The following is a 20,771-nucleotide window of genomic DNA, read 5'->3' as shown; positions in this document are numbered from 1 at the left end:
TGTGAAATCAGCAAATTAACAGAAATCCAATTGTAACTATTTATTTGAGAACTATTAACTACTTAAGATAGCTAATCGTAATGAAGATTTCAGAAGCAACATTTTAAATCAAACCCACGGGGATTAAAAAACCCCAACAAACCAACATAAACACCCCCACCTTTCACCAAAAAAACTTCATTATCTAACCATGCCTAGCTAGTTTCTTGCCAAATGTAATACAATCTTGGCTTACCCACCTCTGTCTTAAATGTCAGAAATAGAGTTCTAATGCTAGCCAGGTGGTCTAAAACTGTTCTGATTTCTTCATTTCCCAGACACCAAAGCCAAATGGGGCAGCTGAAGATGCTGTCATGCCTGAGCTGAGCATTACTTCACCCAGCTGCAGTGTTTCTGACATCAGTGGTACTGTCTGCAGATGTAAGGCGCTTACACAAACCGATTCTGTCAGAATAAAAGTGGAATAATCTGGACCTATACAGTGACAGGATATTTAAACAGAAGGAAAATGACATTTCTGAGAAGCTCTGATGAGTCTTATCCAGACCAGTAAATAACAATATTACTGCTCTGCAATTTCTTCATAATTACTTTCTCCTTCTAAATACAATCTGAATGATATTATAGAGGACCCACAATAATCCCTTTGCTGATTGTGTCCTGCTTTACCATAACACCAGTGCATTTTCAGAAATGCTTCAGCTTAGGAAATTAGACTGGCTACCAGGGTACCTTAATCAGAGCATTCTTATCAGTGTGTCTCCAGACTAATAAGAAGAAATCCAATCTAGAGCCCACTGAACACTAAATTAGATCTAATCATAGGGCACTCTTCCAACTGTTCAACAGCAGGTCTAAAACCAACGAATGCCATTTATTTTTTCTGGTATCCATTAAAATGCTACAAGCAATCCATAATAGCTGCTTCAATGCCACGGCTGGAAACGTGTACAGAGATTTGTTTGCATTTAAAGCATGATCATTCATAGCTCTCCTTGCCAAAAGCTACTTTAAACATTTTCAAGAAGATCTGGAAAGGTTCTAGAGCCACAATACTCTTGGAATCCCATAATAGACAACCTACTCACATCTTCATATTCTCAGCTTGAGGATATTTAAAAGGTTGAAGTACGACACCTTTTAATGGCTCTCTGGCATATAGATTTTGCTAATTCAAATTGGAAAATGGCTGCGTCTTAGCTTAAACATGTAATGCACTGAAAGCCAGCACTACGTTCATGCAAAGACTACAGTATAAAGAAGTTGAAACTTGCTTAATGCTTTATGCAGAAGTTCTAGACTCACATTTTTATAGGACACCATGAGCCACGTGTTGTGTATATTTCTTTTCCCACTGGGAAAGGTACTATCAGTTAAGTGTCCTGGGTTAGACAGAGCAACTGTGTATCGCTTTGACCTTGCAACCATTAAACATTTGGGGGCGAAGACTATAATAAAGCTCAGATTTCTCTAATATAGTTTCTCAGAGGTCAAAGTGACAAGTTAAATTTTAGCTCTCAGTTTGGTTACGTCATCTTCACTGTACTGAGTACAACCTGAGTCTGACAATGACATGTCACTTACATCAGCGTGTACCAAGTCCCAGCTTTGAAGGATTTCCAAGCTTATTGTTCTCTCACAGGGCAAAGTACTTCCCTGCTAAATACACAGTGTTCATTTACTGCACAGGCTGGCCACAAAGGAACTGAAGTACAATGAACTGGTGAGGAGTGGGACAGGGAGAAGAAAGAAGCTGCCAGAAAAAGTATGTGCAAAAGGTGAAGATAAGTGAACTGGCTGTGTGCAGGAGGAGATAAACAGCTTCCAAGCTCAAGGGTTGTCATAATCGAACCAGGTGCACTTTGCTTGTCTGTCTCTAGAACAGGGTATATTTGCAATTAAGATCTTACGGATAACTTACATGTCTGAGCAGTCCTTAACATGTAGAGCAACTATTCCAGACTTCAGTTCTTTGGTGTTGCTTCTGGATTTCTAACATAAACCTAGGCTTATTTTTAGAAAGCATGTAAGTGCAGCAAAGACTGCTAGCATAGAGTGATTCATTCAACAGGAACCATGAACTTTTGGATATTCATTTCTGGTTATGTCAACACGGTAAGAAAGGCTTAAAATAGCATGTCTAAAAGTTACTTTATAAACGTTCTTGTTTGAGGGTAGAGGGTAGTGTGCAATCTAAACCAGAATTGATGAATTTACCATATATCACCTTTACTTTCTGAGTGCATCATCCATGACGGTAATCAGAATGTTAGCAACACACATATTAACCACACTTCACTTCTGCTCCCTCTAGTGACTTGCTTAAACAATAGCTGATTTCTCTCTTTTTGACCGAGTTACTGGTTCCCAATGTGATTATGGAGACAAGAGTAAGTGAAATTTGCAATTTCACATTTGGGTTAGGAAATTTGTTATGCTACATTAATAAATACTGAAGAGTGTATGTATACATCTTACCCTGCTCATGACTGTGTGCTAAATCACACATGGTATAAAATACTCAAACAATATACTGTAAAATTATTTCTCTTGCAACTAAGCCCCGCTGCCATGTTGCTTACCTATGCTTGTGACACAGAAGCCCTCAAGGATCTATTCAAGCACAAATACTAAAGGTGTAAAAACAATCAGGCGACATCCCCATCCGCACATCATCTGGTGACCCAATTTCCTTTCTTGGACTTCACCAAGTCTTCATTTCCTCCCCACACTTAAATTCTCTGTGTCTATTATCCATTATACACACTGTGCTATAAAACTGTTGGCACCTTCCTTTTTTTCTTGAGCCCTTGCCTCCCTCTTGCCTGACAGAGAAACCACAGCCTAGCACATCCCAGTGAGTTTTCAGTGGAAAAGGTGATTACAATAATGCAGAAGCTGAAAAAACAGTATATCAAGCTAGGCTGTAAAATAAAGAGGGAGGGGTCATACTCACAGCAGCTGCAGAGACACAAGATCATCAAAAAGGCCCTGGGGAATCTCTGTGATCTTGTTTCCATAGAGCACTCTGAAAGATTCAGGAAGACAAAATAAATAACAGACCAGTTTAGTGTCCTCCCACCTCTCTGCATTATCATTTTTATTGATCTTGTGCACCATGCCCAGGATCTGTGGGCATTTCATTACACTACTTATCTCATTTGCTTTTCTAAGAGCACATGGTACTAAATGAGTCGTTATGATTCGGGCTTCGTCTGGTGTTGGAAAGCATTTTTAATGTAGAAACTGGACATCGTCCAACCCCCCTATCTGAAATATTTTTCACTCTGATTTTTTTCCACTTTTTTTAGAAATATTTTAACCATTGAAAGACACACTGTCTGATGTAAAAACCTAAAATTCTGCTCAGCGATACTGAATTTAAAAGCCAGGGGAGCATAAGCTGGTTATAGATAAAATTACATGTAAGTGAATCTCTTAAGATACAATAATTGGCATTAAATGTGACACAGGCACCACTGGATAAAATATTATGGCTTCACCAGCTGCTGTTACCATTTCAACTAGCTAATGAAAAGAAATTCAACCTGAACTGGAAACAGACATATATTTCAGAAACTCAAAAAAGATTTAGGTGGAGTTTGGTTATAAAAATCAATAAAGACCATAAATATACATAACCTGATATCCATTATTCACTTTTAATATTACAAATATTTCCCTTCTAATGGAAAAATGCACATTTCTTCAGAAATTGAACTAAAGGGAAAACCAGACAAATCCACCATTATGCTGAGTTACCTAGAGATGAGAGCAGAATCATATATGACAGGCACACCTGAATTTCAATCACAGCTGAAGTATTTACTGGTGCCATTTCTGCAGCTGGCAAAATTTGTCAAACCCAGGAAGTGAGTAGGAGCTTATGTGTGTCCTGGTAAACGGGAAGATTTCCCTCCCTCTGACAATTTTACTCCTTACCTAAACATTTTAATATATTTCAAATAGGTAAACCCAGTATTGATGTAATTTCATAGGACACAGTAAATGCTTATAAAGCAGGTCATGCCAAAATTTTGTTGCTTATGTGCCATTAAACTTGTTAATTCCCCAATGTTTTAATGTGGAATAACATGTTAGCAATTAATCAACTCACCATGTGAGGCTTGGCTGCTGCCTGAAATTCTGGCTTATGCTGTCTTTCAACATTTACAACATTAGGGTGGGCTGAACATAGTGAAAACCAAACACTCAGTGTGATGGACCATTTACAATACCCTCTGGTCTTCCCAGAGTATCACCACTTCAGTTTACTCTTCATCAGTCATTGGAACTGTATCACCTCTATGGGAGAGTTCCCAGAACAGCTCTTTTCTGAGCCTAAATAAAATGAATCTAAATAAAATAACACCACTTAGATAGGAAAATTTAAACTTGAAACTGCATTTTTCATGACTTTTGTAGTTTAGCAGGAACTGAACTCCTAACTCAAGAAACTAATGATCATCCAGCATTCTATTTTCTCTCAACACAAGTAACATAATTTCTCTCTATCTATTGCAGATTCAGGAGGTTGGCTTTTAAATGTGCTGTTTCACTTAGTGGCTTTTGTGAGTAATGTTTGCTGTTTCATAACTTCAGCTTCAGAAGACGCACATGATTTCCTACTTTGACAAAATTTCATGCAATGTACATGGATTTCTATATTCTACCCCACACTAGACAGAAATGATGGCTGAGCTTTGAAAGGTCGAGTAGGTCCATTTAGGTAGCAAAGTCACTGAATTTCACTGGGCTCTAAACCAACATTCAAATGCTGACTCTCAGACTTCTTTCTGAGCAAACTGATGTGAACCCCTTTATCAGGAAGCAAAACCTCTGCAAATAAAATATATAAGAGGTTAAAATATTAAGTTAATGCTCACAGAATCTAGTATATTTCCACTTCAGTTTCCCCACTTTCTGAACATTTCTTTAGCAAGTGCATCATCTGTATACGAAGTTTAGATTCTAAGCTCTGTGATGGTGGATGAACATCTTCCTCAGTTTTGTGGAGTAGCAGGATCATCAATGCTGATCAATAGTGCATAATAATATAGCATCTGAAAAGGATTTCAGAAGCTAAGCTCTACAAAATACCTATGGAAAGAAGAAATAAAAATCCCTATTCCAGACTAAGAGTTATTCTGGTTTACACTTATGTAAGGTAAAACCTTGAAGAAATGTCAACACACACACCCAGTGCAGTTGCTAATCATGGTACTACCAAATGCAAATATCAAAATAAGACTCTTACTGGAGTAATTTTTCACTTTTACTATAAGAGTCAGAAGGTCATAGTGCAGTGTTCCATTGAACTGAAAAGCCTGGATGTGTTTATACCTCCTCTTTATTATTTTGAGCAAAAGAAACCAGAATAAAATAGCTTACAAAATAAAACAAAGCTTCAATTTTCAGAAGCCATGAAAAGAAAAGCAGCATTTCCCAACCTAATTGGGCTTATGTGCATGTGGCACATTAACACTGGAACAAATTAACAGCTAAACAAAAGTCAGTATGAGAGCTCAGGCACTTGTCTCTAATTCATATTCATGTTCAGCACTACACGGAGCCAAATTAGCTAATGCCATTGTCTGCCTGCCATGGCAGAGCTGGAGTCAAACGGTCCTAAAGAAAGAAGCAAAGAGGGGAGGGGAGATACATAATGCATTGCATCTCATTTCTTCAGCTCCTTATTTCCATTTCCTCTAATAAAAAGCATAGAAACTTTTGCTTTCCCCAGAGTTCTCATTTTGTCTAAGACAGGCAAGCATACTCATATCAACAAATAGGAATCTTGGTCAGGTTCTTGATCCAAGATGATTTTGTCCTGAATGTACCAAGTGCTGCACTGCTAACTACTAGGAAGGAGCCAGACTGCAGAAAGGACAGGCCAGGTTAGGTTAGGGACACCCCGTTACTGCAGCTGCTTTCCTCTATGTCCTGCCATTGGGTCCATCTCACTGCCATGCACCAGTATTTCCAGAACAGCAGCCTTAGGGAAAAGAGAAACCAAACAAACCCCCAAACAGAAAAATAACTTCAAAAAGCCGTAACAGGAACCTCAGCCAAGTCAATTAAAGAACTTCATTTAAATTTCCAGTACTATTACCAACAGGGATACATTTTAGGAGATCTGCCTATGGCATTACAAGTTGTAAAACTCTGTGTTCACTTCTACCCTTCAGACGTGTTGCAGGACATGCAGGTGTCCTGGCTCCTGTGCAAGCTTGGCACAGCAGCACAACCCTCCTCCTATCCCCTAGCACCTGACAGTTTAGATCCCAAATATTTTTATTAAAAATACACTAACAAAGTTAATATCTAATAAAATCAGCTCAGTAATTGCTGCCAATAGACAGCACATCAGTGAATCAGAATGACATTTATTAGAATACAAAAAAATTATGATACTTTTTATTGTGTGCTCTTCACTGCTCATGTGCTTCTTAACTTTGCTGGGTGACCAAGTCTGACCAGCACCATTCACTGTTGGTTGGAGAAGGTATTGCCCTAAACATGATGCACATTTTGGAAGAAAGAGAAAAGGGAGCTGTAGCTTAAGTCTATATTCACAGAGCTAAACTTAAAAGTAATAACTAAAGACTAAGCCAGGACTGACTGAGAGACTAACAGGTATCCTTTTCCTTATTGTTCTTTTCTTTCTCCTCTCACCACATAAGAGTCTCTTTTACAAAGATGGAAACCAGTCCAAATGGAGAACACAGTCATAAGGATGTGCAAACACCTCAGACTTGCCAGTGCACGTATTTTACCTTTGTCTTTTCCACAAGGCAGGTATATCCCATACCAGAATAACCAGTTTGAAGAGTCAGTCACAGTATTTTTAAGTCAAATTTCTCACATTTTATTGCTGGTGGCTTTCTAACATAAGCAAGTTGCTGTTATAGCTCAGGGGCAGCTGAACCACCCAAGGACCATATTCTGAGCAGCATGTGGAACATCAGCTCACCAGTTCCCAGTTAAATGCTTTCAGCATGGTCACAAAGCACAAGTTGCAGCTCTTCAAAAGTACCTGGTGGACTGGCTCACAAATGGCAGCAGTTTTCAGGCTGCCACCAACCTTCCAAACAATGGGACAACACAGCTAAAGCACAGCCCCCCTGCTGCACTGAAAGCACTGGGGATCTCTGAGAGAAGCAGCCTATTCAGTTGAAGAGTTAATATGGATCTTTAAAGAGAAATCATACAAGTATATAAAAGTCATAATGAGGCACTATGTTTCTGAAGCCTGGTTCTGGCATAGTATTTTCATATTTCCGAAAATGTACCACAATATTAGATATCCAATTAAACAATTAACTGTCACTATTAAACTGCAAGCTTTGCAGATTAATCCAACTGATGTTCTAAGTAGTTTAAAGTGAAAATAGTCACTGCATAGCTTCATCTAAAAGCTTGGGACATACCAGACAAAGAAAGGACTGGAAGCACACATAGCAACGAGTATGCTACCTTGAGCGAGAATGTAATTAAGGGTGTAACAAACCTTATCTTGAAAAGTCTCACTGATTCTTCAGTGTAGACATTCTGACCTCTTGAACAATGTGAAAATTTGCAAAGACTTTCCCAACACACGGCCTTTCATATGCACTGAAGTTAACACACCACCTTCTGAGGCTGTGAAGCAGTAATTGCTGTGGTGTCTCTATTTCACAGTCCCTCGGTCTACCTTACTTGCAAATATAGCTGCGATTCAGCTGCTTCGTTAAGTCAGATCCCAGAATACAGACATCTTCCCCTGGAAGGTGCCACAGAAACTTTTTGGGGTATGAAAGCCTACCACAGAATCCCTTACCCTGGACCATATGGTTTCCAGCTAAGTGTTGCTTTATTTTGGCTTGGCTGAAACATTCTTACTGAAGTGTCAAATTTTGACTTTACGCAACGTCTTTTTCAGTCCTCAGAATGCTTTTAACTTTCCTTCAGACTATGAAAACAATTCTTGCTAGGAAGAACTACATTCCCCAAACTACGCATCATGGCACAGGCTCAATAAGAATTCAAGCTTTTTAAGAGGAGGAATTGACAGGGATAAAAACAGCAATAAATTTCTCATCTCTGAAAGAAACATAGACATATAATTTTTTGTCCCTGCACTATTTCATATTTCTTCAGAACAAGTTAGGCTAAATAAATCTCTGTAAAACTATCCCAAGCAATTTGTTACCTTAAAATAAGTTTGGCAGTTATTGCAATAGACAGTGTTTTACTGCAGATTTCAAATCACCATGAATGACACGACATACATCATCACCCAGGAGATGATGTCTAAATGGGACTGCTATGTCAAAATCTAAGCTGTCTCTTGTCTTTGTGCCCAGGCTGATCTAAGCTTTTAAATCGTTCACTAGCTTAATTCAGTATATGAACAAAACCAGAGGAATTCTCCCTCTGCAGCGGTCTTAACTTTAATTCATTTAGTTTAACACACCAAAGGCTTAGACTATTTTGTCATATCTCATAAAATGTCCCCAGACAGTCTGGATACGGCCTTCCAAACCTCCATTTGTGGGAAGTCTACTGACCCCAAGAATAACATTTATCTTTGATACTATTAACAATAACGAAATGCTGATACAATTCTCTTGCTGATATTAGACAGATTTTGAGCTGATTAAATGCAAAATTAATTTACTTCAGAAAGTGCATGCAGCAATCTTGAAATATGAAACTCTTCATAACTTGGCCCCTATGTTCCATGCTGAGTTATTAACCACTCCAATTCCAGCAAAGCTCTATTCTAACCATGTACAACATGTACCACAGCATGTCATGCCCACTGTATAAACTGGGGGCAGTTACCCAGAAGGGCGAGATCACTGCTCAGGTCGGGCTGGGTACTGGTTTGGTGAGTGGTGAGAGGTTGTATTCTCTTCCCTTGTTGTTTCCCTTATCATTATTATTTGCGGTAGCAGCAGTGGTTTGTGTTATACCTTACCTACTGGACTGCTCTTACCTCAACCCGTGGGAGTTACATTCTTTCCATTCTCTTCCCCATCCCTCTGGGAGCCAGGGGGAGGAAAGGCGGGAGTGAGAGAGCGAGCTGCATGGTTTTTCTGAATTACTGACTGGACTTAAACCACGACAACCGGGTACTAGCAGTAGAGCATTTCTCCAAGTTTTGCTTAGAATGAAGGTAACACAGTCTTTTGCAACCAACCGATTTCTGCCACGTTTTTCAAAGCAAGGGAATTACTTGCTCTCATGTTTACGCTGAAAGAAGTATTGGACAGCAAGACTAATCCCTCCAGCACAAAAGCCATGGCTACACTACCGTGGTTCTCTCACATCTGTGTTGCCTATTGTCATTTTTAGATTCAAATAATTCTATATTTATCAGTTTGAATATTTCATATGGTCCCAAGCACTGCACTATCACTACATCTCACAGCCTTTAACATATACACCCTTGTATCATCTCTTTGAGACAGAGAAATACTTCCGCTTTTTCAAGCACAGAGGCTTTGCTATAGACAAGAGGTTTATTTGCCCAACAGAGTCACTAGAATTATGCAACGTAACTTCTTCCTCCCAGATCCCACAGTGCCATCTTTAACACGAAGGACCCTTTTCCGAAGAACATCCTCCATTCTCCACCAAGCTCTCTAAAACTCAAAAGCAGCCTGGATCTTACTGTACCTTCAGTGTGGTCTGTAAGCAGGTTTGAAGTTTCCTTCATACCAAAAATATGCTAAGGATCTAAGCCCTAGTACCTAAATACTGAAAGGGAACTTTGGACGCTGTAGCAGAACTAAATCCACAGCCCCAGAGCTGACCAGGACTCACAGTGCCACTTCTTGTGACACAATAAGGGGAAAAGGAAAGGCCAGAAAACTCCTGGAAGAAGAAAATATGTTCTTAAAGAATGATTCCAGTTCCTTAGGGGAGAAAAAAAAAAAAAAAGGAAAAAAGAAAAAAGCCCAAAATACTTCTCAGAAAAATGAAGCATAAGTTCCTTGTTCCACACAGTCATATGAATAGGGAACAAAATCCCACTGACCCCATTGAAAAGTGGGGTGGAGACAACTTCTTTCATGGAGAAGACAACTTCTTTTCCCCTGAGTTTGAGGAATGGAGATGTCCTCAAGTCCTTGCAAGAACAAGGTTGCCTTTCTCTTGCTAAATGCAGGGAAACTTAAGGTAGAAATGGCTTATTTAAAGTGTTAAGATTCTGTGACATGTTTGACTCCCATAGGTAGATTTCTTGTTACAGAAAATATATAGATGTATAATGTATAAAACGTATATAATGTATAAAAGTGCAAAGTGATCCATATACTAGCAGGTCATAAGTTTTTATTTTAAAAGATTTAAGTTTTATACATTTTTGGGGGAACTGCTTCTGTAAGAAACATTCCTGTCCTTTGAAAACTATAATACACCAGTTTTAATTCCATCCCTCCATAGGTACAATAGGCAGAGCACACTGAGAAACAGTTCTGCCTGGAAACACTACCCTAAGTTCACTTCAGAAGAAAGTGGAGTAGCAACCCACTGTATATAGGGCTCCATTAGCCAGCCAGACTAACAATGTTGGCTGTCTTCCAGAGAAGCACTTTCACTCTCCTAGACCCATAGGGAGCACTGCAATTGCATGCGAGCAGGGAGTAAAGGGAGGAGCAGAAAATGAGAATAATGTGGGAGGGAAAGGCATGGATTTTAGGCACTACAGCAGTACTTCATTTTTAATGAAAACCAAGTTGCTTACTTCCATTTGTGCATTAGCATTTTCCCCTCCTTTCTTTGTATTTTAATTCAGCTAGCTGAAAAGTCCAGCTGCTCTGGCAGAGATGAAACCTCAATGGTGTCTCATTAAAATGTATGCCACCAGTCACATTTGACTTACATATATGAAAAATAACAGTTTCTCTCCACTGAGCTGAAGCACTGTATGCAGAGCAGCCTTCCTTCAGGGCATGCAGCTGACTAAAGGTACTGGGGCCTCAGGCACCAAAAAGACTGAGCCGCTTAAAAGAGAAAACACAGGTAAGCAAACCCTCTTACTTCATTTCTGCCTCCTTGTTCTTTCCCCTTGGGCAGTTTCTTTGGGAGAGCTAGCACTTCAAAGGAGTCATCTTCTCTAGCACTTGCTTGTCTTTCTATGGTTGACAGAACTGCACTGGTGGTTAGAGCAGAGATCAGATGAAAGAAGATCCTCTACTTTTCAGAAGTAGAAACCTGGGGGAGGTTTCTTCAGAGAAACCCAGCTTCTGCAGAAGAGCAGATAATTTTGCTCCATGACAGTATCTAGGGCTCAAAAACTGGAACACCTACACAAATGAGCAGCAGGGAAGAACCTGCCAAAGGCCTGGGTGACAGGTCATGAAACTAACTCTTGTCTATCAGTCACAGGGAAAACACTTGTAAGACCTACCTGCAATGAACAGCAAGAGTAAAACCTTTCAAAAGAAAGCAAAAGCCAAGGGCAAGCACAGTGGACAACTGAACCTAAAGGAGGAGCCTGACAGTTTCAAGGCTGGACTCAATACTGTCCTAGAAACCAGTCTGACAGAAAAAGGAGAAACAGACTGTGTGTTACATCAGCTTTGTGTGGCTGCAGAGGGAAGAAACTGAGGCAAACACTGAACAAAGGGAAGACTGCTCAGAGGCAATACCCTTCTTGTGCTGCGTCTCATCTCTCCCCCCTCTCTTTTCCCCCTTGGAACCTCCTACCATTAGCTTCAGCTCTATATTACCCACTTGGATATAAACATATTCAAACATCATTTACTTAAAATATCTTTTTGGATGACTGAGCACAGTCATTTCACTTGCTTCTGTATGCAAGTCAAAACACTATAAATTCCCACCCAGTTTATATTCTCATTTCCTCTCTGTCCACTCTGATGTGTTCTGTCCCTCTCCTGAGGCCACCTGGGAGTATCTGAATTAGCTACAGCTAAAGCTGAATAACTTCTGCACTGGCAAGTCAAGCAGTAGAAATGTCTTGCCTGTCCAGCTTGCTCCTAGCCAGAAGGTTTGCCAATACCAGAAAGCTGTAGCATTGCAACATCAGCAGTATTTTCATACTAAGCCAGAACTGTAGTGCTCAGTAAATGTCATTCTCTTACTGAATCGTTTCCAGACAGCACTGGGAGATTTGACCATTTCCACAGCATGTTGAATAACACCGCCCTGACTACTCAACAAAGGCTAGCAACACTTAATATACATTTCTGGCATTCTCCCAGCTGGATTCAGGGCACAAAAAAAGGCCCATCCTTCTGCAATCTGGCTCAGAGTGTACTGCAACATATAAATGTAGTACTGAATGGACTTCTAATATTAGCACTAGTCAACAAGTTATATAGGGGTTTGAATTTTCCAGTATTCAGAGAATAAAATTATGGCAGCTTTTAGAAATAAACTACACCCTTAAAAATAAAACTGTGTTACATGAATATTAATGAGCTAAATGTTTTAAAACTGTCTTTACTATTAATGCAGGCAAATATTATTCCAGTTGAGCTTACCCTCTTCGCTTAACCTGGGGCTCTTTCTAACACTCTATTCTACTTCATTCTCCATATGCAGCTTCTGACCTTGCATTGCTCCTTTTACCCATTAAAAGTTCCACTGTTTTAATAGTGCTGTGGGTAGCTAGGTTGAAATATAGCTGCATTTAAATTCAATTTGGTGCTAAAACAGTTTCTGTGTTCTATAAAGAGAAAGGAATGGTTGTCAAGAGATCCTGCCTTCCTTTTATCTTTTGTATGGAGTCATATTTTAGTCCTCTTCCATCTTAATGAAGTAGTAATTACAGCTAAGAAATAGAAACATTTTCTTAAGGGCTTAGGTTCTTACATCACTAGTTTGAAAAAAAAAAACAAACCCAAAACCCAATAAAACCAGATAAACAAAAAACTCACAAAAAAGTGCAATTTCAGGTCTTTAATACAGGAGAAAAATTCAGCAAGGAAGAATTCTCCCTAACTCCACCCTGATGAACACCGCCAAACAGTGCCTGTCTGATGAGGGGTTTGTGTGCCACGATGAATTGTGGGCCATGGATTAGCCTGCAGGTGCACATGTACAGCATATCAATCGATGCACTGATTTGAAGAACTGAACAGATCAGTAACCTTGGAGTGTTCATCCACAAAAGAACTTGCTAGAGATGTGTAAACAGTTCTTCCTAACCTTTGTGACCAGTGTTTCATTTGTAAAAGATCAGATGCTTCACACAAGCTGGCAACTGCACACAGAAACGCAAGTTCTCCCAGACGGCACATTATCATCTTTATTTCTCTTACATGCAAGCTCTCCCCAAATGCCCATTCAGTTCTATTTTGTACTTACAATGAAATGAGAGATTTCAAGCCTTTGAATGCATCAGGCGCAATGTCAGAGATCTGATTCTTGCTGATGTCTCTGCAAAGAGAAGGGAGAATGAAACAAAACAAATTATAAACAGGATTTTGATGAAAACATTTCAGCTGTAGTTTATTGGAAGAAGGTACCTGATACAAACCCAGAATTAAACTATCATAGTATGTTGGAGGAATTATGAACTACATAAGGACACAGATAGGTGAATTGCAGGAGCTATCAGAAAACCAGTCAGTACAACAGCCTCAATAAATAAGCAGCTCCCCTGTAAGTCAGGTCTTTCGTTATATGGACACTGAGACAAAGAGCTTTATAAAGAGCTTTGAAGAACAGTGATGAAGTTGATAAAACCATCTTAAGAGCTATTAATAATGGAGATCTCATTGTGACTCTGTGGGGTGGCCCTCAAGTGTGAGGAGCAGCCTGTGACAAAGCATAGTTTGTCTGATGTTTAAAGGTAGGAATAGCAGACTAACTTTATAACAGTACAGAAGATCATATTTTGATTGTAAGTGAAATGATAGATAAGGTGAGGAAAGGTTCTAAAACAGCTGAAATGTACTGGCAGGACATGCATTAAGGAAGATGATGGGATTAATAGCATCAGCATAGTGTAGGCACCAGGGTAATGGCTTCTGTGGTAGCAAGACTGTCTGCAAGAAGAAACTTTGTCATAAATGAGATGTAAAGATGAAAATATTCAGCATAAATACCAGAAATGTAGTTTTTTCAAATAAAATTCCCATCAAAACTCTAGAAAATTCCACTAAGAGCTAGTCCCAATCTATATAAAACATTATCAATAATTCTTAGGATTAGAAAATACTTCTGAGGTAAGACTTCCTTTTCTCACACCATCTCTGTTTAATAACAATAGGAAAAACAATGGAAATAAACTACTCCGGCCCCAAGTCCAAAGCAGGCACCAGTACCACTGAGTATTTTGGCACTGCAGCAGTTTCATTTTTAATGGCCTAGAGAAAACAAGCAGCACAAAAGTCTACCATGAACTAGATCTGGTGAGGCGGGAGGGATGATGGTTGACACAGCACTGCCAGGTCTCACTAGAGTTTTCAGATACTTTCAGATGGCCATTTTCAAGGGAAAGTGTGTTCCTCGTTTGGAAAATACCCTTCAATTTTATTTATAACCAACTACCTATACAAAGACAAATACAGATTATGCCACGATTTCTTTATACATGGAGCCAAATCTACTACACTTGGGACCAGACGCTCAGAACTGAATGCCTCTACAACTACCTGAAAGGAGGATGCAGCCAAGAAGTAACTGGTCTCCCCTCACAGTTGACAACTGACAGGAAAGAGGAAACAACCAGGGGAGGTTTAGATAGAGATGAGGAACAATTTCTTCCCCAGAGCATGCTCAGGCATTGGAACAGGCTGCCCAGGGCAGTGCTGGAGTCAACCTGGAAGTGCTCACACACCGTGTAGATGAGGCCTCAGTGCCATGGGTTAGTGGTGGCCTTGGCAGTGCTGGAGAACGGTTGGATTTGATGATCTTGAAGGTCTTTTCCAACCTTGTGGATTCTATGGTCCCTATTATGACTGTCACTGCAATCCAATCTTTCTGTCAATCAGTTCAACCAGGTGCTTAGCTACAGACATAACTTCCAGCCACCTCGTTACATTCACTGACAGTTGGTATCAGCTTGTACCAGTACTATCAAACCTTTACCCTGACAGCTGAAGCTGGAGTCATACAGTATTTCATGTACATATTCACTGTTATTTCCACTGGGGCTTGTGCTAAGGATCCCAGTCAGACTCTAAATAGACTTCACTTGAGCAAGGACTTAGAAATCAAAAGTAGGAAGGTTTTACATTCTATATGTATTTTCAGCTACAAATACTGTTGCTTAAAATTTTTATTAAGTCCTCTAACTGTTTTCAAATCTACCCACATAAAGTGGGATTTTCTTCAGTCCTTTTATTAGGTTTGTTTCTTTCATAAACCCTGCGAAACAACCGTATGCACTCTACTGATGTTTTCTATTACAACGTCATGCCTACAAGGACAGCATTCAATGAAGCTTTCTAGGTCTTCAGCTCAATTCACAGCAGCCAAGTTTGTGACAGTTAAAGTAGGAATATTTATTTTTATACAGGGTTTTGTGAAACTTGGTTAGTGCCTGGTAGCATTTGCTGATTTTTATCTAGTAATTCTTAGGTAAGCAGAAGTCTGATGTGAATCTGCACTATCTACTGAGGAACATATTAAAATCTATTACAACCACATGAAATCATGAGTTGCTGAACAATGACAAGCATCTGAAAAAAGGGCATCTCATATCTGAAATAAGTATTTCAGCACTGTTTTTTGATTTGCTGCATTTCAGCATTCCCATCCTTTGTCTCTCCCCATGTCCAGATGCTAATGAGTGTATAACTAATGGTGCCTGAATGTGCATAAATGCCATGCTGGGTGATGACACTCACTCACTTCATGCAGATGTACTACAATCAGCATTAGAAGATAATTAGACACATTATTTCCTTTCCATTAGAGCTCAAGCTCCAGTGCTATTGGATAAGGAGGCTCCATCTCCTTCTGACTTGACTGAGGCAAAGGGAGTCAATTAAGTCATTGTACTTTTGTTTCCTTCTTTGGGTCTGCTTTGGTAAGATCATCCTATTCTGTGCTTGATTTACATCAAGAGAAAGAGAAACAGGTTTTTCTAACCTGCACAACTAAGTCAATTTAGATCACATACGGCTCATCTTCACGCTTTAGGATATCTCGGAATCACTCAGCAGAAATGTGGCTCTTGAGCTGGAAATGTAATAAACTTATCAGGATTCCACCCAGACAGGGAAAACATTAGTCACCTCATTCTAGTCTCCCTGCACCTCTGACAGCACAGCAGAGATCTTCCAAAAGGCTGTTGAACACACCTTGGAGGGTGGCTGTGCTCAGTTCCCACTTAGGGACATAAATGGGTTTTGACTTTGCACCAGGGGAGAAGGGGTACCCTGTGAGTCACTGTATAACATATGACTGTATGGTTTAAACGTCTTTACTGTAAAAGGTAAACAGAACATATCTATTCTGTTTGTGAAACAAACCAGATTCATTTTTAGATGCAGCCAAATGGAAAACTATTGGATAAATATTCTTTTTGTTGACTAACATATTAGAAACAGATTACTTGATTATCTCTAACATATAAAATGGGCTGTTCTCATTTGATAAGAGTATTCAGCAAAAATCTGTGTCAATTGTGGTTTAGATTTTAGGAACTGCTTAACAAAAGTAGCAATGCCACAAAGCTACTGAGAAGACTGTGAAATCTCAATGCATTTTCTGCTAATATATGGTTAAATTAATCTGACAATATGAAACACCACTACAAGCATCAGAGCTGAAGAGGTACAACCACTTCTTTCAAATTGGCTCTATTTACTTGGCTCTTAGTCTTGTGCTACAAACCTGCTAGTTAAAAGTCTCAAAAAAGCAAAGACAAAATGGGAGGTGATGACATAAACTTTGGAACTCTTAGGTTAGAAGTTATAGTACTATGGTACAAGCACAGCTGCTATATAAATGTTGTGGTTTAAGCCCAGCCTGTCACTCAGAAGCCAAGCAGCTGTTTGCTCACTCCCCCCCCTTCCTCCCCCCGCTCCCGAAGGGATGTGGAGGAGAATCCAAAGAATGCAACTCCCACGGGTTGAGATAAGAGCAGTCCAGTAAGTAAGGTATAACACAAACCACTGCTGTTACCATCAAAAATAATAATGATAAGGGAAATAACTAGGCAAGAGAATACAACCGCTCACTACCCATCAACCAATACCCAGCCCGGCAGAGCGGTGGTCTAGCCCTTCCAGGTAACTGCCCCCAGTTCTACATAGTGGGCACGACGTGCTGTGATATGGAATACCTCTTTGGTTAGTTTGGGTCTGGTGTCTTGTCTTTGCTTCCTCATGGCTTCCCCTCCTCCCTAGCAGAGCATGAGATTCACAAAGTCCTTGGTCAGACTAAACATTACTGAGCACCAACTAAAAACATCGGTGTTACCAGTGCTGCTCCCAGGCTGAAAGCCAAAAACACAGCACTGCACCAGCTACTAAGAAGAATCAAAAATGACTGCTACTGCTGAACCCAGGACAGTAAATTAATCCAAAAGGCATGTCTGGGCTTGATACTCCATGCCATAATGACAGCTTCTGTCTCTGGAGCTGGGATGTATCTCCCTCAAGACCCTCAAACTTCTGAAGCCCTTGAACAACTGAGCACAGAGCTAGGACCTGCTACATTCACTCCAAAATCAGGGGAACCATCATCCCAGATGATATAATTCAACTGCATATTTAAATCCTATAGGCATCAAATGTTCCTGCTGAGACCGATTCATTAAACTTCATGTAATTAATTGTGTGAGAAGATGTGGGCAATCATGATGAAATCCAATACACAAAATATTTCAGCTCCTTCGCTAAAACCCAGTCCCCAAAATAACTTTTTCACCCTGGAATCTACTGAAGAGACAGTCTAAACAGCAAATTCAGCTAGATGCAAATGCAACACTCAAATTAATATAAATACACCTTCTGCTATCATCTTGACCTATTAATATGAAGTCATACAAAGATAATCTTGGACAACCGGCTCTTACCTAAACATTATTCTCAGTTCTCCAATTATTTAAGCACAGAAAACTGCATAATCTTGCAGGAAATAGTATCAAAATACTGAGAGTGCTGCAAGTGAGCAGTCCATTATCCCTAGCATTCTTGCATATTTATTCACTGGAAGGAGAAAAACACAATACAATTCCCAGTACTATCCTCTAAATTCTATTAAAATATTATTACATGCAATAGTTAATAATAATAACAACAAAAATAACGTTCCTCACTTGTACCCTGGGTAGGGCATCAGTGAATTCAATCAATACTCCTCATGCTATTGCACTGCTCATTGAAATCAAAGTGACAGAAATGAAAAAAGGCTGACGACTTCAGTGATTCCAAACATGTCCTTTCTCTGTAAGGGCAAGGAAGGATAACTCTCTTGCTTGAAGAGGTGGTTTTTTGACTTAAGTATATATCTGTGTTAAAACCACAAGGAATATTGCACACTGTAAAGAGGATGTCAATAGTTTCTTCAAACAGTGAAATAAATGACCTTAATTAAACTTTATAGAACAAGAGTGATGTCCATTTAGAGCTTCACTATCCAGCAGGAATGAAACTTTAACAAGGAGACAGGTCAATAGGCAAATGGCAAAGCATCATGTTTGTTATGGGACATTCTGCAGCCTAGGTATCTATCCCAAGTTCTTCCCCAAAATGCTGTCATATTAACTAAGCTTTGATATAGATCATCAGGCACAATAACTTATTACTTAATTTCAAGTTCAGATCTCAATGAGTAGCCAAGTATATTCCGGAAAGCTGTTAACACAACTTGCTAATGGAATTCTGCTGTGAAATTCTAACATTAATCATTCCACACAGTAAGCGCTGCATTGGGCTTAGCAGCCAGTCAAGTTAAAGAACATTTTTTTTCAGTCAATTCCCATAAAACCAGAGTTCACCAATCATGAAAAATGAAAGGATGGTAAAACATTGCCAAAATCTAAAATTAGTCATACCTCAGAAAGAACTAAGTAGTGACTTCAACAATGAAAAAGTTACAAGTTAGGTCACTGAAAAGGGATCCATCATTTTTCACTGAAATTACTGTCTTGCTATCTAATACAGTACTTCTTTAAAAATACATACAGCTATATTGAAAGCGAGACAGAAGAATAGAGACTCTGTAAGATTGATGATTTGGCCTGTTAAATATTAAGATCTATATTTACAGCTCTCCAGCTCTAGGAACTTGGTAAGTTTGGACTGGCAAACAGTAATTTTACCCTTAAATCCAAAAGTACAGTGCAAGATCATGTCAGTTTTCAAAAGCATTAGCTACCTGATAATCATAAAATCATAGACTAGATAGGGTCTTCTGTGAACTAAGCTGACCCTAAAATCAGCTTTTTAAATCCAGTTTAAACAAATTTCTTAAATCCAGTTTCTTAAATCCAGTAAGTATTGTTCACATCAGAAAACAAGAACTGTAATGGCACCCTTTTAGCAGTCTGAGTGAAAACTGAGCTAACAAAGCCTGAATGACTTCTCGAAACTACTGGTCCAGTGGTACCCATCATTAACTTGATACTCTGGTGAAGTGTGAGTAACTTGTTTGACCACTGTCTGCATCACTGTACTACTGTCACAACATCTCTCAGATATCACTTAAAAATGGAAAGAAAGGCCTACAGGGGGAATACCAAGGTTATCTGCATGAGAGCACTGCTACAAATCAGGATTGTTTCATTTAAATCCAAAGAGAAAACACGAGAGCTAATGACAAAAGAATTGTCTGGGTCTCTACTGCTGATTCAGAAACAGAGAAAACAGGCTCCAGCAAGTGCCTTTGTTTTCTTCTAAACAGCCAAACCATTTCAACATCAAGATATCAAATGCACTATAAAAAAACCTTAACTACTCTGAAAGAACAGGCACTCCTGCTGTAACTGGGGTCAGCTAAATTGAAGTGGTGCAGAAACCAGAATGAATGAGGAAATAAATAGAACTTAAAAGTCTTTTCTGAGGAAGCAGATTTGAAGTTTGAACAGACTAACAGCTAATTAGCTCACATCATTTATAATGGGAAATAAAATTAAGCATTATTAAGGCTTTCAAGCACCGTTAGGCATCCTGAACCAAATTCCATTGTTGCTTACACTTGGAAGAGATTATTTGTGCAATCCCCAGTGATTTCAACATAGAAATTGCCAATATGTTTCTAAAATAAAGATACTGAACTTGAAGCAAGAAGATTCATGATTGCTCTTGCATGTTGGCCATATTAAAACTTACATTCTCTTTAGCTTCTTGTACTGGGTAAAAGCTCCAGGGGGAATGATTTTGATGAGATTTTGTTCCAAACGTCTGAAAACAAACAAAGTAATATACATGTTAACTACACAATTATAGGACAGGAATGACATTAAACATGATAGCAAGTTTTATACAAATATGAACCAATTTTATAGAGTTTTAATAAGAAACAGCCTTTTCTTTTGAAAGTCACTAAATGGAGAAAATACTGAGAAAACAACTGAAAATAAATTAATCTCATTGACTACACAAAATCTGTCCAGGAAACAGACACAGGCTGTAGACATCGCACCTTAAAAGCTCTTGGAATTAATAAAAAATAGTAGGTGTATTTTATTACTACTTAATCAAAGTTAAAGTAGCAAATGCAGATGTTTTCCTTGACTAGCTGTCGTAAATAGAACTCAGTTATCTCAACTAAAAGCTATGCTATATTGCGAGAGCTTAATAAGTACCTTAATAATACTATCAGAGCAACTCGGGAGCAACAATCTGTGGGAATAT

The 20,771-nt window shown here is 39.1% G+C and overlaps 1 protein-coding gene across 3 annotated transcripts in view; it reads right to left on the bottom strand.

Annotated features, from left to right (window-relative positions):
• Positions 1-20,771, bottom strand: part of SLIT3 (slit guidance ligand 3) — a 520,423-nt gene that overhangs the window by 154,092 nt on the left and 345,560 nt on the right. For all 3 annotated transcript variants that reach the window (XM_061348428.1, XM_061348427.1, XM_061348429.1), the window contains exons 11-13: positions 20,247-20,318; positions 13,324-13,395; positions 2,957-3,028 (exon numbers count right to left, since the gene is read on the bottom strand). In XM_061348428.1, the coding sequence (XP_061204412.1) occupies positions 2,957-3,028; positions 13,324-13,395; positions 20,247-20,318 (216 nt within the window). The remainder of the gene's footprint in view (positions 1-2,956; positions 3,029-13,323; positions 13,396-20,246; positions 20,319-20,771) is intronic.

The sequence above is a fragment of the Neopsephotus bourkii genome, unplaced genomic scaffold, assembly GCF_033783945.1.
Source record: "Neopsephotus bourkii isolate Nb327-2 ecotype Australia unplaced genomic scaffold, CSIRO-AGI_Nbou_v1 NB_357, whole genome shotgun sequence".
NCBI lineage: Eukaryota > Metazoa > Chordata > Aves > Psittaciformes > Psittacidae > Neopsephotus > Neopsephotus bourkii.
This window is presented reverse-complemented; position numbering and strand designations above follow the sequence as displayed.